The sequence below is a fragment of the Poecilia reticulata genome, linkage group LG9 (assembly GCF_000633615.1).
Source record: "Poecilia reticulata strain Guanapo linkage group LG9, Guppy_female_1.0+MT, whole genome shotgun sequence".
NCBI lineage: Eukaryota > Metazoa > Chordata > Actinopteri > Cyprinodontiformes > Poeciliidae > Poecilia > Poecilia reticulata.
In genome coordinates this window covers 23,217,899-23,241,426 of record NC_024339.1, presented here as the reverse complement: position 1 = coordinate 23,241,426, position 23,528 = coordinate 23,217,899, and the positions used below count along the sequence as shown (strand labels likewise).

The following is a 23,528-nucleotide window of genomic DNA, read 5'->3' as shown; positions in this document are numbered from 1 at the left end:
AAAATAAGTCATTTCAGGCACGTGCTTACATTTAGCGGTCATTGAGCGAGAGGTATGATACCTCATAGATATCCGTATATAATTATACATTAAAGTCGTCATGTACGAACCCTCCCGACCCCACTAAGGGACAAGGGTGTACAGAAAATGGATGGATGGATGGACAGTCGTCATGTACGTATATAATGTCTACAGTTTACACCTTAGACAGCATTTGCGTTTGGTAACGTTAGGCAGCTCTCGGTTGCCGTAGAGAGGTGGAGTAGTCACGTGTTTACAGATTGCGATCTTGTAGTTCCTGGAACAGACAAAACAAAACAAATGACAGCTGACCAGGAGACTGGGGTTGCCGTCGCATGACACTTTATTTGACTAGCACAAATGGCATTTTAATAATGTGAAAAACTAGCGGGATGACACACAGTGGCGCGGGAGAAACATAAGTGAGAATAAATTCATCTTTACGAACGAGGATATGGGGAGTAGCCTAGCTTAGCTAAGAGGAGTTTTCATCAACAAACACTGGTTTCGCTTTCCTAACAACTGTGTGGATAAAATGTTTATCCTATAGGGCATTCAGGTGGCTGTCTGTCTGAAGAATCTTTCCAACAGGGACTATATACGGCGCTTTTTTATATATTTTTAAAGGACAGTGTTTATGTTGGCAGCACAGACGGGACTTGACTCGCTGTTCCAGCTGCTTCTGGCTGTTTTCCTGAAAACAGACGATGACCTGTTGTTCTCCGGTGATCGTTGTTCCACCGGGACGCTAACCAGAGGACTGTGTGTGTCTGTGGTCTGAACTGATGGGATCAGGCCGCTAAAAATGGAGGCTGTGAGACCTAAGAAGAGCAAACCGAAAACCAGCGGAAAATCTCAGGTGATTACTCCAAACCCAGCACTGTCATCTCTAAAGCCTTTTTCTGTGATCGTTAGCGGGCCAGTATCTTTAACTACGAATGACACGTGTTTGCATCTATCATCTGATGAGCACAGTAAAATGCTGTTTTTGCTACCTTAGAAGCCAAACTGTAATCTCAGAATACACTGAATACATTAAACAAACATCTTTAAAAATCAATTATCATTAGTCATACAGCTTAGATTAAGCTGTAAATGTAAGTGTAAGTATTATTGTTTATCCACATTCAGGAAAAGAATAGTTATTTTTGCAAAACAAAACAAAAGAAAGTCGTTTTGGAAAACACTTACGTTTTATTTATAAGGGAACATACACATTTATGTTTTGGTTAAATATTCCTCAACAAGTTTAACATAGATTGCAAGATATTTCTAGCTATTAATAACGTCTTTGTTATTTATTTCTTTTTTTTCTTTTTCTTTTTTTTTAGAAATCATTTGAAGTGGTTGGAGTTTTAAGCACATTTTACAATATTCTTGTATAGTTGAGATCAGGGCTTTCCATAAACATAAAGGAAGCCTGTTTATCCACTCCAACTCCAGTTTTGATGTGTTTTTGAGATCATTGTCTTGTTGGTACCAAATGTGTCCAAGTTCAGAAGTCTACCTGTTGATTAGAGATTTTATCTTGTTCAGCTTCCTCACAGTCAGTAATTGTGACTGACTGTGATGCAGACGGTGAACAACTGTGTCCCCACCTTAAACATGTGATTCCTGATTCTTTCAATTAATCTAATTTAAATGCAAAGAATAATATGCTTAATAAATAAAATTACATGGTAACACTTTATTTGACAGGGTCAAGATTTACATACTTTCATGAAGATGAAGGAGTTTTCATGAATGTTTATGACTGTTGTCATGAATTGTCATTTGGTAAATAATGACACTTTTGATGCAAAGTTGACCATTTTAATGGACATTTAATACAAAATTTAATTCAACCTTGCATTGAAAGTGTCATTATTTATCAAATAACACTTTATGACAACTGTTGTAACCGTTCATGAAGACTCCTTCATCTTCATGACACGTGTTATACTTCATTAATTGAAGTGCTTGGTAACACTTAAATTAAAGTGTTACCAAACACACTGCACATTATACTCAGTGATCAAATTTGAACTTGTCTGTCAAACTAGTAGTAGTTTGCATGATGTGACAAATATGCACGAAACTATTGGACAAGAAGAGTTTTTAATAAGGAAAAACATTTTTTTAATGTTCTCAGTTGGGCAAGAAGCAGAAGCAAGCAGACGAGGACAAAAACTGCCCAGCTCCATCCGCTGTCTGCGATGGCTTCACCGAGATCCCTCTCAGTTTGCCTCCCTGTCCAGCCGAGACCAAGGAGGATCAGAAGGATCCTGTCCAGACCGCCATCACAGCAGCAGAGCCATCTGAGAAACAAGAGCCTTCCTCAGCACAGACTCAAACTACATCAGAGTCGACTGAGGCTCTACTGTCAGGTCTGAATCTGTCAGCAGAGACACCACAAGCGACAGAGCAACAGAAAGAGTCAAACCAAAAAGAAAGAGAAGACGAGGGGGTGGACACTCGGGTTCCTGAGCTAAAAACTGCACCACAAACCAACAAGTCTGAAAAAGACACGCAGCTGTGGAATCAACATTTTGCGGCGACTCAGTTTGGTGTCTCAAGTGCTCCTGCTCTGTACCCGTCTCTTCCAGCACTGGAGGAGGATTCTGTGATGCAGATCTACGAGAAAGCTGTGAAAAACTGTGCGAGGGAACCTGCAGTGTTGACACTGCCGGAGCAGGAATCCTCTCCCCTGAGTTTGCAGCCTCTGAAGGCCGTAGCTGAGCTTCCCAGGAGCAAACTGTACCCAGAATTACCCAAAACAGCCCCAGAGATGCAGGTAATCTCACAGACCGTAAAGTGATATTCATACTTTTTTCAGCTCTTTCAGCTTTTTCAGCCTATCTTTGGTCATAACATTAAATGCTAATTTAAATGCTTCTATCAATTTTACATTATATCAATCAGAAGTACCCTTGTCAGTACATTTATATCAGAGTTTTCCAACTCCAGCTCTCCTGTAACTCTAACTTTGCCTCAGCAGAGGCCTGGTGACAAGCAATTCATTTGATTCACTTTTGGCATGTTTTAAGCAAAAATACTGATGAAATGATTAGTAGCACCCCATGCTAATGGATAATCTACGATGTGGCACATAGGCCTAATTCTTTTAGACGTAATCTGGGAATTATGAGAGAACATGTCATTCAGGCAAGTTTTTGAGGGAATGCCTACAATAAATTGCTTATCACCTAAATGTTCCCAATATCTTAAGTCAGAGGAATAGCTTATAGTCCAGTTTCTTTGTCTTTCTCGTTCTTACATTTTTTTTCCCATGTGTAATTTCTTCGACAGGCCTTTTCACTGGAGCAGCTGAGCGTGTGGGAGCCAGGCGAAGGGCTGCGGACTTGGCTGGAAGGGGTTGATGTTTGTGCCGCCCAGTTCTGTGCTCTGGCCCATCAGGAGAACCACGAACTGACAGAGCTGCTGCAGAACTACTGGCGCTGCCGTCGACAGCTGAACCAGTCGCACACGCAGCTGCACACTCAGTCGTCTGACTGCAAGAGCACACAGAATCGTCTTTGGAGCTTCAAAGACGAACAGCTCACACTTCAGGTGTTTCATTAGTGTTGGGCATTTGGGCCGGTGAAGGAAGCATACGGTGTGTCTCTGTTTTAATGTATTTTATGCGTCCATTCCTGCAGGGTGTGTGTGCCGACCAGGCTAAGGTTTGTGGATACCATCGTTTCCAGCAGGCAGAGTTTAGTCAGACCGTTGTGGCAGAGCTGCGGCTACTCTTTGAGGCCTGCAGTGAGCTCCTCCACCAGAAGGTGGTGCTGCACGCCTACACCGCTCTGCTGTCACGCCTGCAGATTGAATCCTATTTGTATCGCCTACTAAAAGGTGAGACTGTTGAAAGCTTTCTCGCCTCAGAGTAACTCCAACATGATGGTTCCAGACATAACTTCAGACATCCCGCTAATGTGAACAGGAGACAAAGTAGTTTTCCTGTTTTTATTTTATTTTAGAATGCTCTGGAAGCCAAACCCAGCCTTGTTCTCTCCAGCCTCTGAAAGAGGCCATCAGTGTCCTGTTTAGCTTCACCCGGAGAGTCCTTGATGACACACAGTTCCAGACAGACATCCATCAGTGGCTGGAAAGGCTGGTAATCATATTTTCACACCACTTTCTCGAGCTGAATTCATTTGTTTTGATATTCTTCATGGTTGTGTCTGATCACCTGTCTGCCAGGTTGTTGTCCTGCTGCATATTGGAGGATCAGGGGAGCAACTTTACCTGCTGTGTCATCTTCTCTGCTGTCCTGCTGGAGTGGGAAAGTGGGCGGCTCCATTCCTTCAAGTAAATCAAAAACACGCTTTTCATGTTTTTAACCCTACTAGTGTTTTCATGAATTGTGTTCATGCATTATTTTTCTTTGCATCAGATTCAAGTTTCGGGGAACTCTGGAGTGCAACATTTTATGCAGGCATTAGCCATCTTAATGTCACCTGCCAGGTAAATATACCTACATGTAGTGTGTCATCCACATTTAGTAGGAAAATCTAGCATTAAAACTCCAGACAAATTCAACCTTCGTTACAAATAAATGTTTGTCAGGCTCAGAAATAATTGGTTTTTAACAAAATCCTTGTGGTCACAGTTATTGACACCCTGAAAGATATATTTTGCACAACCATCTTCTCGCAATTCTCCTGAAAGATTTCTTGAGGTTAGGTCAAACATAAAGGGGCCTCTGTAATCTTCTCTCCAGACTCACTAAACAGGTTTTCTATAGGATTCAGATTAAAATGCAGATGCTCATGGAAGTGGGATAGTTTCTTTTTGTCTAATGAACCATTTTTGTTTCATTAGACAACAAAAATGTCTAATGACAAAATGTCTAATGACATTTTTGTCATTAGACATTGCAGGATAGCAATGCAAAACAATGCAAATCTTGTTTTGCATTGCTGTCCTGCTGAAACACTTATTGACAGCCCATTTTCAGCTTTCAGTTACCGATTTACTAGATTTTTATTTAAATTGTCAGAATTCATGACACCTTGTCCTCTAACACGGTTTCCAGGCCCTTTGCAAACTATACAAGCCCACAGCATCACAGCTCCTCCACCATGCTGAACTGAACTTTCAATTAGTCAGACTTATTTGCTGATCACATTTCAGCAGATCGGTGGAATACAAAGTGATTAACAGAGGTTAGAAATTGACATAAACATACAAAGAAGGAGATGGTAAAAAAGATGAATGAATTGAATAATTATAGAGGAAGTGAGAAAAACTCAATCATGTAATGAAGACTGGAATTATGGGTGAAAAACAGATTACTGGCTGAAACTGAAAGATCTCTATGTCATATCTTTTCTATACCACTAGGAAATGAAAAGTCATGGAGTTCCTAGAAACCTTTAATCAACCTAAGAAGTTCTGAGTATACAAAAAGCTTCAGATACATTTTTTTAAGGGATAATTATTGGTGCCAATAAGTGTGGCAATGATTTTGGTAAAATCAGTTTTTTGTTAAGGTGGAATTTTTACCCCTGCTTAATAATAGATATATTTTCTGTATGAAGTTATTTTACTTCAATAAAATGTGAACTGACTTTAAGGCCTTTTAACATGCGGGCCTGTGGGTGTGGACAGTGCTGTGTCTTCTGATTTTACTCACTTACCATTTGGTTCCCCGTTTGTTTCCCTTTTTGTTTTTTTTTATTTTTTGCAGGCACCGTGCAGAGTTTCTGGGTCACATGAAGCCCTGTGAGAGTCAGAGCTCAGCAGCTTCAGGACCCGAGTCTGGCAACTGGACCCTCGTCGATGAAGGAGGAGAAGAGGTAACGTTTAATCTTCTCGTAAAATGTAAAAACAATAAAAACTTTTAATAAATAAAAATATCTGCCTTGTACCTGAAAAATATCTAAAAAAAAAAAAATAGAATAACTGTCTTAATATGTGAAAGCATTTTCGTTACATGGGTACGATGTTCTTTACGCTGATTTCATTTGAGTATTTTTAACATGTTCTGATGCAGTTAAATCTACAGGTTGCTTATGCTTGAAGAATAGTTGCATCAGAGGGATTTAGAAATGTAGTCTGTGATTTTTTTTAAAAATCAAATGTTTTAATATTTATTCTGACAAACTGAGTCACATTTAAAGACTCGTTAAGTATCTGCCATTTTAATTTAAACCATGATAGCTGCAGCACTAAACGCTTGCCAGGGAGCAAATGTCAAAGCAAGATGTTTAGTTCTCTGGGTTTTATTGTATATTTACACACCTATTAGCATGCTAAAGATAAGTAAGGATCTTGTACCTTTTTTGTTTCAAACAGGACAAGTGTTGGATGAAGCTCCTCCAGACTATTTCAAAAATAAATGAGAAATGTTGTCTGTTTAGGATGAAGATCCAGAGAGCAGCTGGCTCCTGCTCTGTGAGGAAGATCTGATCTCCCTGCTGAGCCAGTTCCCCTTCCAGCAGCTCTACTCACACATGCTGGGGATGAGCAAACAGGGTAGGACACTCAACACTCGAGTTTTTACAGTTACAACACAAATAATCACATTTTCATGTCCATTTATCATAGGTACAAATGTCATGTTAATTTTAACCTTGTCCAGGATAAAATGTTTATGCAACATTCTGTTTCAGTGGTTTAAAATATGAAATTTAGCTGCATGTGCTGTAAATATCTCCATCAGTTGTATTCCAGAAGTTAGCATGAACTAACCTAGACGGTTGCATCTTGACAGAGTTGCGTTTTCCAACAGGAAAATGATCCAAACACTCCTCTGACTGATTTTATTTGGATGAATTAACCTAATCTTAAACTTCTGGTTTAGCAAAGCCTCAACCTCAAACGTGTGTGAAGGATGTTGCGTCTTTGCCAAGAAAATAACCCGTTTTTAATTGACTCAAACTGTTCTGACAAAAGGAGGAGCGGTAAAGTGACTTGTCTTTGGCTACAAAATGTTTTTGGCAAAAGTACAACTTTTTTAAGTTGTACTTTTGAGAGAGCTGTGGATATATACAGTTAAAACCCAAAGTTTACCTACGCTGGATAAAAAGATACATAAACATTTCTTTTTCTTATTTTGCAAAGCAAATCAGACTAAACTTTTCTTGTTTTAATTCAGTTGGAATTACCTGAATTATTTCTATTTGCTGAAAGGCACAATATTGAGAGAAAGAATATGTCAGAGATTTATCTATTAATGTCTTTAAAGCCAGAGGTTTACATACAGACTGATTACTGTCCCTTTAAACAATGAGGGAAAGCCCAGATGATTGTAATACAGTTTAAAAGACAATTACCTTTGCTACTGACCAAATGTATGTAAACATCTCAATTTAAAAAAAAAAGTTACAAATAAATATCTAAAAAATGTTCTCACAATGTTTTCTGGCATTTAACAAATCAAATTAATTCTGATCATTTCAACTAATCTAAAACAAGAGAAATCTTGGTCTGATTTAACTTCTCTTTATTCAGTGCGTGTAAACGTCTGGTTTCAGCTCTGACAATGAGCCTGTTTAATGTTCTCACCTGAACTGTGAGCACTGATTAAGCGACGCCTCGCTCTGCCTCCAGGTGTCTACGAGCCTCAGGCCTGCTCCAGTCAGAAGATGATGCGCGTCTTTGCCTTCGCTTCCTCGCTCGTTGAAATTCTCGCCCGCGGCCTCCAGACCTACAACAGAGCTCGCTACAGGCAGCTGGTCAAACGAATAGGACACATCATCCGGTCAGTGCCGGGCTAGCAAATTCTGCTCGTCTGCTTAATGGCGTCAGAAAAGACAATAACTGTGAGAAGTTTTACATCCTCAGAATGACAGTGTGCTACGTCAGTGACCACTGGGCCCAGTATGTGAGTGTGACTGATGCCGGTGGATCCGGCTCTCACGTTCACTCCTTAACTCTGGAAAAACTGCAGCTGGAATACGATCACCTCTTCCTCAGAGCTGTTTTGCATGTTCTCAGAAACAAAAGGTGAGAGAAGCCGTCCTTAGGTTTCCATCCCGTCCTGGAAACAATTATTTGGTTTTTATTTCCTGTCTTCCTTCTCTCTCCCCAGGTTGGGCATTTGGTTGTTTATGTCTGAGATGCCCTACGGGACGTTGTCCAGCTCTATGCTTTGGAAGGTCCTTTATGTCATGCAGTGTGCAGAGACAGCAGGACTGGACACTCTCAGCACTGTTGGAGACACGCAATCCTGCATTCAGGCTCTCAGAGGTATTTTTATGCACACAGTTTGATATGTGACCTCTCCACACCCCAACATCTTTAAACAACAGACACTTTGTACGTATTAATTTTTCAGCACAACCTCATTTTGATGCATTTTGCATTTCTTCGGCTGTAGGACTTAAAAAAAATGGAAGTCATCTGTGTCAGTCTGAGTTATCAAGGTAATGTTTTTGTGTGTGCTGCAGACCTGAAGCACCAGGATAGATTTGAAGGGTGGCTGTGTGAAGTGAACAGCTCTGACGGCATTTCCCTCCTCACTGCACTGGCACACATGGCGATGCCCACTCAGCACTTTGACCCCACATTCATCACAACAATAACTCTGCTGATTTACCAGGTATGAGAAGGAAATTCATAATTAAATAAAAAACACAAGTTAGTTAAGCAACCGAAAATCCATTCAGAAGGGAAACAGATTGATTTTTCATGTACGGATGTAAATATGTGCAGTGCTTTTGAAAAGTATTTATACCCTTTAAACTTATTCACATTTGTCAAATTACTACCACATGTTGGTGTATTTTATGAGAATTTTAAGTCGGTAGATCAACACAAATTAGTGCAAATCCACTTTGCATTTCTGCAGATTTGTGCATCTTGAGACCAAACCTCCTGCCTGGTCTTTTGAGAACAGCTCAGTCTCCATTCACACCCGTTGGAGGACAGGCTTTCTTAAGGATGACCCTCAAATTGTGGATACTTATCACTATTCATCATCCCAATAACCATGACCAGCACAAAAAAAAACATTCCCACATTATGCTATAACTTTATTTCAACAATGGCTTTCTTCTTGCAAGATATATCCAGCACACAAATATCAGGGATCCCACCTGAGCTGTTTATCCCTGCAGCTCCTCCAAAGTTATCAGCTTTTCAGATGCTTCTTTTATTAACATTCTCCTACTTTATCTGACTTTGTAGGTTTGCAGCTGTTTGCTCTTTCCACCTTGAGATGGTGGATGTAACAATACTATGTTCCTTGGTCATCATGATGGTGTTTGTTCTTTAATGTTTTCTAACAAACTTCTGTAGCATCTATAGAGCAGTTTGATTTATACTGAGATCAGATTTCACACAATAGGACTCTATTTACTCACCGAGTGACTTGATGTTGCTGGATGTTCTCAGAGTTGGGACTGAATGCATATTCTTGTCACAATCTGGATACCACATCACAAATATGCACTACTTTGTGTTGGTTTATCATACAATTTAAATAAAATACATTAAAGTTTGTAATTACAACATTATAAAACATATACATCTTATGAAAACCCTTAGAAGTCACATTAAAAACTCAATGGAAGGGCAAAAGACAAGATATTTTTTAACTTGTTACATATTAACATTTTCTTTTTTCCAGGAATATCTGTGATAATTACAGCTTAAAATGAAATTTGCTATCTATGTTCATGAACAGAGAGCATCTTATCTGTTCTTCTACTTGCACAGAGTACAATTGATCATATTCCTGTGACTATTTGTGCTGCATAGCTGGTTAATGATTATCTCTTCTCATTTAACACCAAACAATAAGAATCCTCTTTAACCTTTTTTTGGTATTCCTCAGGTGTCTTACGTTAGTTTGTCGACCAGAGAAACTTACTCTAAGGTGGGGAGGGAGCTGCTGGCTGCCATAGCAACAGCCCATCCCTACATCATCTCTGTGCTCCTGGAGAGACTGAGAGACACCATCCAGTCTGTAGGAATGGTTAGTCCATTAAACAGTTGTGACAGAATTGTTTTAAATGAATCAAAACGTTACGTACTCTAGGTTCTGCTTTGTGCGTTTCAGATGGCTCTGTACTTGTGCAAAGAGCTTCCCCTGAGTCTGTGGAAGCCGCAGAGAGAGGAGATATCTGTGATTGGAGCCTGGCTGCTCCAGAACCCATTGTCTGCAGTGGAGAACAGACTGGCTTGTGTCATCCTGGAGGGTCTGAACTGGGGTTACACTCAGGTGGTCACATGTGCGCTGAATTGTTTTTAAACTTGTTGGAAGTTTATAAATGTCTACAATGTTTTTTTTTTTATTTATTTATTTTACAGGACGGCTCTTTGGCGCTGGCTTCCGTCCTCCACAGTGAGGTGGCTCTGCTGGTGGCTGAAGCCTATCAGAAATATCTCACAGACAAACCATACAGCGGCCTCATATCCGAGGGAATCAAACAGGTGACGTGCTGATGTTTGTTTGTTGTTTTTTTTTGCAAACAGCTTTAGCACTGAATTCATTTCTCATTTTCAAAAACATCTCCTTTCTTTTTCCACCTGTAGGTGTCTTATCTAGCCAGCGTCCTTCGCCTGGGTGTGTCTCCAGAAGCGTCCTTTAGTCAGTGGGCGTGGCAGCTGTTGTTGAGGCTGAAGCTCCATGGTAACGCCCAGAGCCCTAAAGGGGGCTGGACGGTACCGGCTTTGGCTTCCAACCCACCTCCAGAGCTTACCCATGCTCCCAGCATGCACTCTGTTCTCAGGGCTGTAAAATCTGGCCTCCCTATTGGTTGCTACTTGTCCCTCGCTATGACGACAGTGGGGCACAGGTTTGTTCCCACTCGTAGAAGGTGTGAGATTTACTTTTAGAAGTTGAACTAGATGTCATTTGTGTATTTTATTGTTCCAGTTTGGAAAACTTCTGCACAGACGGAGTTGAGTTGCTAAAAAGTCTGATTCAGTCCCGCTACCTGAGAGCTGCTGTGCATCTGTTGGATAACATCCTGCCCCCCACCTACCCTCTGAGCTTTTACCTCCTGAGCAACTCTCAGTAAGTCAGGAAAACCTGTGATGCACCATGTGGAGGCTACAGCTGCATCTTCCCCCAGACTAACATATTTTCCTGGAACTGTCGTCTTCTGCCAGCTTTGTCAGCTGCATCCAGCTTTTCTTGCAGTACGACAGCGTGTGTCCTCAAGGTGTGACGCAGCAGGTCACACACCGGGTGGCGCCGCTGCTCACCGGAACCAACTATGGGGACAATGTCCGTCTGCTGAACAGCGTCATTCAGGTACATCATTATGGGTTTTATAATGAGAACGCAACAGATCCAAAGTTGTCAGGAAATTGAAAAAGTGAGATCTTAAAGGTAAATTCAGACTATTTAAAGTGAAATTTTTAGTTCTGAGCAGAAATGTACATACATTTCAGGTTTTATTCATACATTTGAACTTTTTTTTTCAAACTGAGAACTGTGTATAAATAGAGTGAATTATTGGCACTATTTCTTAATAGATGGTAGCCAGCACTAAATGAAAGAACGCTGAGATTTTAAAAAATATTTTGATTTCATGGTCTTATTTTCCCCTCAGGATTTTTTGAAAACCTGTAATGAAGGATGTTGGATATTTCAAAAGAAAAACAGAAGATCTTTCATCTCTAAAATCTGAAAACGTCTGGTTTTTTTCTGTCAGAGTCATGTGACGGAGAGCTCCAGGCCCGGTCGTGTCGGTGCCGCTGCCGTTTTGGAGTTTTGGGTGGGAATCCTGACCCAGCAGAATCTGTGGTATCGTGACAAAACGGTTCTGTTCCTCATGGATCAGATCTGCTGTGCTGCCTTCATTCACCACCAGGAGGAATGTGTGCAGAAGCTCCTCTACCAGCAGCACAAGGTATCTGCAGTGTTTACATCATTGAGGGATTCTTGTGAGGCCAATTGTTGGAGATGAATGCAGCTCTGTAAACTGCCTTCGGCGCGGTGGTGGCGAGGGATCCTAAACAACTGCACCATCAATCTCTGAATATTCTCTGTTTACGTAGAATGCTTTAGGTTACCATGGAGATCGGGGTCTGCTCTCCTCTCTGGTTGGCTGGATTGCTGGAAACGCCACGCCGTCCTTCATCGAGGGCCAGTCCCTGAGCGGAGAGGTACGGATTCCCAAAGCTACAGTCCACACAGGCGCTGTAGGCGGTGTTTGTCCCGGTTCTGACCGCGCTGCTGTTCGCCACAGGTTTGGTTTGCTTGGCTTGTCCTGAACACGGAGGCCATGTTTGAGGAAGAATCTCAGCTGAGACGCTGCGTTGAGAATGAGCTGCTGTCCGAGCCCAGCATCTCCCCGGATCAGGCCTTAAAGGTAGATGCACACTGAAATGTTCTGGTTTAAAAATGAAATTTAGCTGTATAAAAAAAATTTCGGATATGTTTAAAATGTTGGTCCATAACAGGAAAACCAAAACATTTTAAATGAACTATGCCATTTTTTAAAGGTGAGCCTGGTCAAATATCCAGCCTGAATAATGCTAATGATGAACAGAAAGATTTTTGGTTTCTCAGCAGCTTGCTAATTGAGATTCAGCCAAGTATTAGCTGGACCGCATGTGTGTATTTGAGCCCATAACTATGAGTGGTTATGGGCTCGATTCATTTGTGCGCCCAATTCATTTTTATAAAAGTACCAGAAGTTGACTGTGATGTATAGTCCCTTCATTCTGGACAGAAAAACAATTCAAACCACAACACAATCAATATTAATGGCATCCTTTGCCATAATGAGCAAAAGCAAATATTTGACCAGCTCTGCTCCTGCGGATACAGACAAAGACCATGCAAAGATACAGAACATTCCAGAAGTTTTATAACAACGTATCTGTTGTCTTTTGAGGTTATTCTCACTGTAGAACTGGTCCATAGATACTTGAAAAGCAGACTAAACTTTGAAAACTTTTTAGAAAGTTTGGAAACTTTGAAAACTTTTTAGAAAGTTTGGAAAGACTACTTAAACGATTAGAAGAAACTTTGTCTCCACAGAAACAAAATGTTAACTTATTGGAGATAAATACTGTGCTAGTAATTTAGCTTTTATAAATCTGTGGTACGTGACCAGAGCGTTTCTGTGTCTGAGCCAGAAGGCACAGCAGAAGCTGAAGTTGCCCGTAGCCCCGTCTCTGCAGCGGCTTCAGTTGTACCGCTGGGCCTCCCAGGCCTTAGCCACACCACTGGACCACCCCCTTCTTCCTCTCATCTGGCAGAAGTTCCTGCAGCTCTATCTCAGGCAGCCCGGACCAGAGTACGGGTGAGATTAATTTTCTTATTTAAAAAAAAGATGTGCAATAAGAAAAAAAAAGAGAAAAACAAACGTTTCTGTTTCCCACCAGGCTGGCTGCCGGGGGATGCATCGGTAGGAGGTTCTTCCAGACTTCTTCTCAGGCTGCTTTGCTAAAAGATCTGAGGCAGAGGATACAAGAGGTGTCAGATTTCCACCACACAGCCAGCCAGGCGCTCAGGGTGCCCCCGCCACACAGCCCCTCATCAGAGAGCCAGGAGGACGAAAGCCCCCTGAATCCCCAGCCGCTCTACCTCACCTCTCCCCAGCTCCACTCAGAACTGGTCCGGTAAGTTCCTGACAGCGAGTTTCAGCTGCCGTCGTTTTAAAGCTGCCGTTCTCTAGCGAGTCCGCTGACGGTTTTCCTGCAGGCTGTTTGGCGTCTTCGCTCTGTGGCTGGATGACGAGACACTGCAGAAGCAGGAGGTTTACCTTCCCTGTCTGCCACCAGAGTACGAGCCTCACAGACTGGCTCAGGTCATGCAGCGGCAGCAGGTCGGTGATTTTCTTATTGACCTGTAATGGCTCGTTATTTTTCAGCTGAACTGGATGTTTTTTACTGTAGGAGCTGTGGCTGGAGTACGTGGACCAGGAGCGTCTGCAGTACGACGAGCGGGAGGTTTTGTCTCTGTGGGAGAAGGTGCAGAGTGAGCCGACCTTCCTCCAGACTCAGAACCCGAGCTTCGCTGACGGCACCGGCCTGAGCAACGGTACCAAAATTCTAAACGACCTGCATCAGTAGGCATGTAGTGACAACAGTATGGTGGACAAATATTTATGTCTTAGAATTTTAAAACATACTGCAAAACACAAAATCTTACCAAGTATTCCTGGTCTATTTTCTAGTGTAAATATCTTGGTTGACTTGAAATAAGAATAACTGTTCATCTAGAAAATGGAGGTTGTTTTAAGTCAATAATTCTTTTACGTTGATGAAAAAGTATTAGCTATAAGTGAAATAACCTGCCAGTGGAACTAGAACTTTCTCATGTATATTAGTGAATTATTGACTTAAAACAAGCTCAGATTATTTGCTGAAAAGTTATTTGTAAGTTAGTTTTGTCTTATTTCAAGTATACTAAGCTATTTGAGCTGGAAATATCCACGTTGTGCTGCGTCCACGTATGATCCATTCGTAAATGAATCCACATAATCCTTGAATCAGTTCATCCAACAGGCTTTACATTCATTCATTTGTCTTTTTCCATCTGTCCATCCATCTATTCGTCAAATGTAATTTATGAACACATGAATAACCGTGGACTAAAACATTCTTAAGAGTATTTCTGTGTTTCTGTGGATTCAGCCCGGGAGCGCATCATGTCCAACCTGGAGAAGCACCCGGTTCCCCTCCCGGCTCCTGATCTCCAGCAGCTCCAGGCTCCCGTGGCCGAGGTTTCCCCCTCCTGCCTCACTGACTCGAAAGCTGCGGCCAGACTTTTACAGCAGGACCTCGGCGTTCTACAGGACCAGGCCAGGTACGTGTCAAAAACAGTCAAGCATATTGTTGCACTTAGTTGCAATTTATTTTAAAAAACAAAAAAAAAACAAAGATTTCTTATTGTTTGTAAAATATTTCAATTCGTTTTTTAGGATTGCGGTTGCACGTGAAGCACAGCAGGTGGCAATGGAGCAGGAGCTTTTGGAGAACCTCCCTTTGCTCTTCAAGAACCGACCAGAGCAAGTTAGCATGGCTCTGGAGTGCAAAGGGAAGGGAGGCCAGCCGTGTCAGGGAGCCGCAAACATCACAGTCACGGTACAACCTGTCGCCGCCTGGGAAAAATCACACGCAGAGAATCGTTTTTGTAAACTTTGTCTGATGTGTGTGTATCTGTGTAGTGTGAGCGTGTCCAGAGACAGGAGGCGGTCCACAACCAGATAACATCTCTGCGTAGAGACGTCAAGAAGCTACAGACTGACGCCATGGCTCCTCCGCCTCAGAGCCTGGCCCAAGCTGCAGTTCACACCGAGAACTTCATCACGTCAGTAGCAACACGCCCTCCTACTTCACACAATATCAACAATACTGTAAGGACAGTTAAATGTAAAGGAAGAGCTTCACTGGTTTAAAACACCTGTTCTGACTTCTTCACTCAGAGCTCTGGTGAATATTTATAAAGCTCAGAAATCTCCGGCGGTGCAGCAAGTCGGTGTGTCCGCCTTTTACCAGGTGGTCTCCTTTGTGTGTGAGGACACCCTGCGACACCCGCCGACACGCCAGTATCTCTCCTCGTGTGTGGAGATACTCGGACAGGTGGGAGCTGGACACACACACACACACACTGAAACCAGCAAGTCTGTACAGCTCATCCTTACACTGAGAGTTTGTTAAACCTAAGTGGGTTGTTTGCTAAGGTGTCGATTGTTAGCATGTTGTTTGGAGATTACAATGACTGAACTGAGAATTCTTTCAGTAGTTAGACTTTCTTGTGAGTTTAAATCGATAGTTGTGATTCTGCTGTGCAGGTTTTCATCCAGGGCAATCCAAAAGAGTGTGGTCGTGTCCTGAAGACCATCCTGGAGCAGCGGCTCCTCTGCCCCCTCCTCTCCCCTTTCTTCACGCCAAACGCAGCTCCGCATCAGTTTGTCTTCCTCTACCAAGACGTGGTGACGTCCCTTCACCTCGACACCGCCGACATAATTTTCATGCTGCTCACCAAGGTTTGCTCTCACTCGAAAAATAAAACATGACGAATCCGCTGCAGACATGCACGTAACCCCGCAGCCCGTCTGTTTTCTCCGGCAGTTCGATCTCTCCCAGTGGCTGAACGAGGCTCATCCCGTGTTTTCGGAGCGAACCCGTTTGCTGGAGCTGGTCCACGGAGCTCTGTGTGTCTGCGGCCGAGACCCCGAGTCAGAACTCCTCACGCCTTTTCACCTCTTCGCCAAGCACTGGACCTTGCTTTTACGCCACCATTTTCCCGACCATTACAGCGACTGCCTGCGTCTGCTGATGACCAGTAGGTTTAGATTAAACGCTATTAAATGCCTGGTTTAGTTTAGTTATATGTAGTTATTTTCCATATTTGTCCCCCTGTAAATTAAATATACATTTATAAAGCATGGTGCAGTTGTTCACATGAAGACATAGTTAATGTTTCCATTAGGTCATTTGTTAGTTTCTCCAGGGCTTTGCAAAAGCATAAATACTTCTTTTAGTTTTTACACTTAAAGCCACAAACTTTAATGTATTTTATTGGAGTTTATTTGTTACAAACAAGCACACTGTTTTGACTAATTTGTAATAAGTGGAAGGAAAAGAATGCAGTCTTTTTTTTTAAAGACCTTTCAAAGTGCACATCTCTGTATGTACATTAGAATAAAAGAGTCTGAAAACGCACGAAAATGTCAGTTTATGTCAGACTACCTGTATCCATTTCTTGTTTGTCATGTTTGACATTACCAAGCCATTACTCTTCCTGTAGCCCAGGCAGAAAACCACATTTATCCCCCTGAAATTGTGCCTCCTACTCATATTTTTTACCAGCAGAAGATTAGACTGATAAATAAACAAGATGGAGGCTGAATCATCCTAAGGAGTCAGACTCTAATCTTCAAGGATTTGGAGAAAGTCACGAAGATTAGTAGAATGTCTGCAGCCTTTTTTTATCCTGCGTGTTGATGTTTGACGTGCCATTTCTTTATCTAACTCGTTTTATGATCCCATCAGGTTCTGCAGACCAGCTGCTGAGTCCAGAGTGCTGGAAAGTGACCCTGCGAGTTCTGGGCTGCTTGCCTCCATCCCGCAGCTCTAAGAACAAATCTGAACCGTCGTTCAGCTCCGCAGTCGGCGCCACAGCTTCCCCTTACCGATCCCCCATAAGTCTCTCTCCTCAGCAGGTAATCCCTGTTGGTGATTTTTAATGTTTTTTTTTAATTTAACTTTTTTTACTTTTGAAAACTCTTCTGTAGATGACTGAATGCTTTCGGAATAATCCACAGTTTTTGAATTGCTTATCTGATTGCCATCAGGTGGAGGAGACCGTGAACTGGCTGAGTGACTACTTCCTGCGGAGTCGCCTCAGCAAGGCAGACCTCCGCAGCTTTGGCCTGTACTCCGCCTGGGTTCCCTACATCAGTGATGTCGTTACCTTCTGGGAACATCTGATTGGTTGCCTTATTAACACACAGGTCAGCAGCTGCACCAGAGAGTCAGTAGGCAGCAGCAAAGTAATGAAAGGTAAAAACACAAACTACTGCGTGTCAGAGAGGAGAAAGCTGGAAGTGACTGACCTTTTAGTTGTGTGCAGATCATTTTGTTTGCTGTCATTATGAAAGAAAATGTGTCATTCCTCCCACAGCTCTGCAGGATTTGCACAGTAAGCTGGTGAACTTGTTTACGCCGTGGATCTTTCCTCTGGACGCCACTGATGGAGGGTAAGTGCATTAAAGCGTCTCTGCCTGCATGAAGGGGTGAGCTTTGTGTGAACCAGAACAGACTCTAGAAATGGCAAAACATTAACATTTTGCAACCCTGTTCTTGTTTTTTTACTGTTTTATCTAGTCAGGAATCTGTTGTTTTAGAAATATTTTATATATGAAACATTCAGTGGGGGTATGAGGTACGTAGATCTTCTGGTTCTAAGCTTTTACATATCGTCACATATTAAAATATCTCTTTTTATTCGAGGCCCATCTTTTCAGGTCTCAAAGAAAAGTGTTTATTCCTAAAGTTTCTGAGAACGCAATAAAACATGCGAGGAAGGAAACCTCTTTTTAGCAAACAGAAATCTGCAGCAAGATTTACTGATTCCTCCTAAAACGGATTCAAGAACCTATAAAGAAATAGAACCTGGACAAACAAAGCGAACTACACACGATACCACAAAAATGACCAAAATGTAACAAAATTAAAGCTGAAAAGTCGATTTAAAGGCCATCATGAGAAAATCCCAAGATAAACATGTTTGTCTTCCAGGAATGGGAAGTGCTACCCCTGGCTGGAGACGGATGCAGTCGCAGCAGGATGTCTGGTCGGTCTGTACATCCAGCTCACCGACACACTTCATCACAAATTCAGAGGCAAGTCTTTCGCTACTGGGAGAATAAATCCAAACCTCTTTCTTCTCCCTAATCTGACCCTATGTGTCTTTTTTTAATTTTTCAGATCGCCTGCTGCCTGGACAGAGAGGGGCCTTGTGGCTGTGTTTGATGCAGTACTGTGAGAGCTGCACCTCCCCCCGCACGCCTGAGTACCTGCTGTACCTGTACCACACACACCTCCGCAGCCTGCCCTGGAGGCAGCTGCACCCCGACACTCAGCTCATGGAGCATTTATTCAATGTGAGACACAGTCTGACCCCCTGCTTGTTAATCTGACACTTGGAGCCAGCTTCTAATATTAGCAGGAGATCTTTAAATGGACCAACTCTGCTTTGCTGCGAAACAAAAGAAAGGCAACTATCTAGCAAAACACACGGGTTTCTACAATCCAGACACCGCTGGAAAATAAATCACATTATCTGCCAGTTTCAATAGGTGTATAAAGTGTTTACTTCATATTCATTTAACTTATGCCATTTTTTAACCATAACTCAAATAGATTGTTTATGTTCATACCTGAGGTTTCTCAAATCATTAATATATATTTACTTTCACTTCCTTCTGATCCAATTAGTATTTTCTCTTCCCTTTAAAATAAACCAAGAAGACAAAGAAGCATATCGAGGTGAATGTTCTTAAAAAGACATGTAAATACTTAATATAAATGCCTTAATATTCAACACCTTATCTAACTTTAAACTTATTCAAAATACTTTATTCTAAACTTTGCACCGGTTTTAGTCTCTTCAGACCAAAGCTCACATTTCCAGGTATTGCGGCATCAGAGATTGGCAAGATGCATGTTTCTGTTTGTGATGGTAGGACAGGAATTTATTTTTTCTTCTGTCATTATTAGCTCAAAATTGCATATAAATGATATATAATTGATTTGGAGACTCAATCCCAAGATCTTACTCCTTATTATTCTAGATTACTAAAGTAAAACCGTTAAGCTTATTTTAAAGACATAGTTTTTTTAAAGTGATTTTGTTCAAAGAAACAACTTTGTATTTCTTCCACCCCTTTTTGCAGATGTTTTCCTCATTATTGTAACAAATTTGTTAGTGTCTCTGTGTAAACAGACTCCACTAAAACTTCACTCCTTGCATTTTGACAGAGCAGATTTTCATTGAACTTTATGCCTTCAGGTGGAGAGAGGAAGTCCCAAGAGCTGCTTCCTGTTCATGGGTGAACTGATGTGTGAAGTGAACTGGGTCAGTGTTTTAAGAGACCACTCAGAAACGCCTTCCGGCTCCACATCATATCCGGCTCTGTCATCCGTGGCTACGCAGAAGGATTCGCACACCATGCTGGTCTATCTGTTATACATGTTGGTGTTTCTGGCCAAAGAGGAGCAGCTCCTCAGCAAACAGGTGAGTCCAGATGTCGTAGACATAAAGATGGCGTCACTATTTACTGAGTTCACATTTCCCTCCAGGACTCCCCTCTGCTCAGCCTGCTGGTTCAGTCCACGTCTCTGCCTTGGTACCAACTGGACCTGTCTTCGTACCAGGGCATTCTGGGATACGTAGGCACCCACTATCCTCCATCTCTGCTGCTCAGTGGTGATTCTGCGCCCCAGCTTCTCCTGAAGTTACTTCGTGGTGCTGCGGGGCTCCATCCACATCCCAGTGAAGCTCCACACCAGGTCCGACAAAATGAGGCTCTTTATTTCCTAATAAACAAAATCAGAATTATTATTATTATTATTATTTCATTATTATTTCATTTTCCAAGCTCGGAAAGGTTTAGAAAAGATTAAAGCAGTCATTAAAAATAATTCCCTTTTTGCGTTCAAATACATTAAATCGTCTTCATTTAATTACATTTTTTAAAGAAATTGGGTCATAATCTGATTACACGGTGCAGTTCAAGAAAACCCTGTTAATCTGATTCATTTTGGTCTTAATCCTTCAATAAACAAACGTAGTGTGTTGGTAAAAGTTTGATAACTGTGCAAAAATCGGTGGGTGTTTTTGCACCAAAGTTCAGTATCGCTACCTCAACACTCATAATCTGTAACAGAAATGCATTCAGCTGTGATGGATTTTTTTTTTTCATCTTGAACAAGCTGACAAGCATCATTCATTCATGACATGATTTAAACATAAAAATAATATTATTTTTGTGTTATATTTTGAGGAAGTTAGGGTATTTATAGATATATGATCAATTCTCAATGAGAGTAGAAGTATAAGGACTCAACAAACCAGGAAAAGGAAAAGGCTTTAGCACTAGGAGTATAAAAAGTCATTAATATTTTATTATTGCATGGCTCTTGCCCCACACTGGTACATCTTTTGTTTCAACTGGAGTCTTGCATCACCCACACTAAACTTAGATTTTGACAATCCAGAGTTCTCTGGCAGCCCTGATTTACACACAAGAAAGAAACACATCTTATAGCTGCAACAGCAAATCCTTGTACCTAACTATTTTTAGAGACCAGCTGATGCAACGCTCCGATTCTTTGTCTTGCAGCATGCTGCTAATAACAGGTAGAGTCAGCAAAAAAAAGAAAAAATCTTTAAAGAAATGCATTCATAAAACAACTAACTTACTGTGAATGTAGAAAATGTTTTATGTTTTGCATCTTATTTCAGCTTTTAATAAAAAATAATAAAAAAAAAAAGAAATTGACCTAAATAAATACATCTGTTTCTGTGAAAACATACTGTATCTCGTCGCTGTGAATAATTTCAGCTGAAACCAGAGAAAATCTGACCTGCTGTTTGTTGTGTCAGGAGGAAACCCTGAAGGCCGGAGGCTACGTCTCCTGGTCAGTGAAGTCACTGGTGACCCTGGAGCAAGGAGGCGGGATCAACCTCAGCAGCTTGGAGGCTCAGCTGGAGACGCTTCTGGAAAGCGTTGTAACGTTCAACCCACCAGGTGTCCTGTCCACCTGTCCTCAACAGTCTCTTGGTGACGTCATCCATTGCCTCTTTGATTCTCATCGTCTTGAGTTAATCATTTCTCTCTTGTTCTTTCCTCTGCAGACGTGGGCTTGGAGCAGAGGCACATGGCGTTCTGTGGTCTTTTCAGCGACGCTTTGACTTTGCTCAACGGAGTCGGGGTCTCGACAGGCGAGGCGCTGGCTGCTCACGTCATTACCTGGCTGGACAGGAAGGGGAGGGGCTGTCCGATCCTGCCTCTACTCACAGCCTGCTCCCGGTGCCTGGCGTCGGTGCGACACATGACGCGCATCATGGAGGCCTGCATCACAGCGTACTTCAACCATGGTGAGCAAGAGTTGGTTTACCTCTTGCTCATTTATTCAGTTCTGCTTTAATTTTTGCACGTTGTACGCACAAAGTTCAATTAAGATTCTTTGATTTTTTTTGTGTGTGTGTGTGTTTGTGACACAAACAGAACCATAATTGTGAAATTGAGAAAATAAAAAAGCAAGCATGTTGGAGAAGGCACTCTGGTCAGATGAGAACAAAATGTCTACATGCAAAATGCTAACACTGCACCCTGGCCCTGAACACATCGTCCCCACATTGAATTAAAGGATTTGTTTCGAACAGACCGAAAGGCTAAATACAGAATAATTATGGGAGAAAATGTGTTTAGAGCTGCAACATGTGAAACTGGGACAGAGCTTCATATACCAGTCATAGAAAAGCCATAAATATGCAGCCAGAGCTACATTGGTATGGTTTGCCTTAAAGCATAGTCATGTGTCGTAGTGGCCCTGTCAAAGTCCAGACTTTAATCCCACTGAGAGTTTGCGCCAAGACTTGAACATCACCTGTTCACAGAAACTCTTTGTTAAATCTGAATGAGCTTGAATTTATTTTATAAGAATGGGCAAAAACCTGAAATTTCAGTTATGAAAGCTTATAAATATCTACAAAAAAGACAATAAAAATACCACTTTTCCAGATTTTAATTTGGAAAGAAATCATACAAAAATAATCCATCTTCCAGTTCAGAATTATGTGGATATTGGTATTAAAATCCCTTTTGCTGGTGGTTAAAACACGTCAAATTAACCTTATTTCCCCTCAAGTCATGCTAACTTCCTGTTTGTCGTGTTTGTTGAAGCTGAGGAAGAGTCTGTCGGCTGGGGCCCCGTGCTGGCATCGCTGCAGGTGCCTGAGCTCACAATGGACGACTTCCTCTCCGAGAGCCAATCAGGAGGCAGCTTCCTGACGCTCTACGCCTTCATCTTGCAACGCCTCAATAGCGAATACACAGCATCCAATCAGAGGAGGATCCTGGCTCTCATCAACACGTGGACCACGCAGGTCTTCCCCAGGTTGGACCCTAGTCGATTTTAAGTTCTCTGCATCCGGGAGCCTGTTAGAGCCATTTCATCTGGAGGTTCTTGTCTGTCTCCAGCGGTCCGGGCGATGAAGCTAAGCTGTTCCTTTGGTGGCACAAAGCCCTGAACCTGTCAGTGGAGCAGCTGCAACCGCAGGCAGGAAACACTGAGGGGTCAGGGGTCATCATGGGGCTGGTGCGGCTGCAGACCAGGCTGCTTCAGCTGGGAGAGGAAAGGCTGAACTCTGGGCTGCTGGGAGCCATAGGCCTTGGGAAGAGGTCTCCTGTTTCTAATAAGTGAGCTTCCATCTATTGTATTAATGGAGTCTGTAGTGTTTGAAGGGTTACTAAATAGTATTGCATACTAGATCTTCAATTATAATTAATTGAAGATTTTTTTTTTTTGTTTTATCTGTATCTATAATACAGATAAAACCAAAGGACATTCTTGATAATCGAATGAGTTTCAGCTCTTAAATATGACAGCACCTCAGGGCAATTGTGGATAGAAGAAAAAGTAAATTTCTGCCAAAAAATTTCTGAGTTACTAGTGACTTTTGCTTGAAGATTTTTGACATTTCAAACTGAAATAATTCCACTTTTTTCTCAAAAATGTCTGAGATTTATCTCAAAATGTGAGTTTTTTTTGGCATAAATCCATTTTTAAATACCTTGAGTAACTCAATTTAAACCGTTTTTACTTAATTCTTGTGTGTAGTTGTCTTGAAAAGCTCTTAAAAAGCCTTAAGTTTTGCTTCCAGAAAGGTGCAGAAATCCCGACCGCGACACCGTCGATAAGTGATTAATCTCTGTTTAGATTCAAGGTGGTGGTCCGCAGCCTGGCAGCGTTCCTGTCCATCCAGGTGACGTCAGAGACCGAGCTGAGGCTCCAACCCACCACAGATTTACAGCTTTCTCCAAAAGCACAACAGGTATGCACAATAACTGCTTTTTTATGCTTTTAAAATATATATA

At 41.8% G+C, this 23,528-nt stretch overlaps 1 protein-coding gene across 1 annotated transcript in view; it reads left to right on the top strand.

Moving 5' to 3' along the window:
- Positions 1-273: 273 nt before the first annotated feature.
- epg5 (ectopic P-granules autophagy protein 5 homolog (C. elegans)) overlaps positions 274-23,528 on the top strand; it is a 25,162-nt gene continuing 1,907 nt past the window's right edge. The window contains exons 1-44 of the mRNA XM_008418798.2: positions 274-880; positions 2,153-2,794; positions 3,310-3,570; positions 3,660-3,858; positions 3,984-4,120; positions 4,207-4,314; positions 4,400-4,470; positions 5,696-5,804; positions 6,369-6,483; positions 7,561-7,711; positions 7,795-7,956; positions 8,042-8,199; positions 8,400-8,551; positions 9,788-9,928; positions 10,013-10,174; positions 10,264-10,386; positions 10,489-10,751; positions 10,832-10,972; positions 11,068-11,212; positions 11,616-11,813; positions 11,962-12,069; positions 12,153-12,275; positions 13,048-13,214; positions 13,297-13,533; positions 13,616-13,739; positions 13,810-13,954; positions 14,551-14,722; positions 14,838-15,000; positions 15,084-15,226; positions 15,342-15,498; positions 15,711-15,905; positions 15,991-16,204; positions 16,915-17,084; positions 17,217-17,424; positions 17,546-17,621; positions 18,163-18,266; positions 18,352-18,527; positions 19,436-19,660; positions 19,726-19,935; positions 21,032-21,176; positions 21,284-21,526; positions 22,335-22,548; positions 22,632-22,850; positions 23,371-23,485. Of these exons, the coding sequence (XP_008417020.1) occupies positions 827-880; positions 2,153-2,794; positions 3,310-3,570; positions 3,660-3,858; positions 3,984-4,120; positions 4,207-4,314; positions 4,400-4,470; positions 5,696-5,804; positions 6,369-6,483; positions 7,561-7,711; positions 7,795-7,956; positions 8,042-8,199; positions 8,400-8,551; positions 9,788-9,928; positions 10,013-10,174; positions 10,264-10,386; positions 10,489-10,751; positions 10,832-10,972; positions 11,068-11,212; positions 11,616-11,813; positions 11,962-12,069; positions 12,153-12,275; positions 13,048-13,214; positions 13,297-13,533; positions 13,616-13,739; positions 13,810-13,954; positions 14,551-14,722; positions 14,838-15,000; positions 15,084-15,226; positions 15,342-15,498; positions 15,711-15,905; positions 15,991-16,204; positions 16,915-17,084; positions 17,217-17,424; positions 17,546-17,621; positions 18,163-18,266; positions 18,352-18,527; positions 19,436-19,660; positions 19,726-19,935; positions 21,032-21,176; positions 21,284-21,526; positions 22,335-22,548; positions 22,632-22,850; positions 23,371-23,485 (7,545 nt within the window). The 5' untranslated portion in view covers positions 274-826. The remainder of the gene's footprint in view (positions 881-2,152; positions 2,795-3,309; positions 3,571-3,659; positions 3,859-3,983; positions 4,121-4,206; positions 4,315-4,399; positions 4,471-5,695; positions 5,805-6,368; positions 6,484-7,560; positions 7,712-7,794; positions 7,957-8,041; positions 8,200-8,399; positions 8,552-9,787; positions 9,929-10,012; positions 10,175-10,263; positions 10,387-10,488; positions 10,752-10,831; positions 10,973-11,067; positions 11,213-11,615; positions 11,814-11,961; positions 12,070-12,152; positions 12,276-13,047; positions 13,215-13,296; positions 13,534-13,615; positions 13,740-13,809; positions 13,955-14,550; positions 14,723-14,837; positions 15,001-15,083; positions 15,227-15,341; positions 15,499-15,710; positions 15,906-15,990; positions 16,205-16,914; positions 17,085-17,216; positions 17,425-17,545; positions 17,622-18,162; positions 18,267-18,351; positions 18,528-19,435; positions 19,661-19,725; positions 19,936-21,031; positions 21,177-21,283; positions 21,527-22,334; positions 22,549-22,631; positions 22,851-23,370; positions 23,486-23,528) is intronic.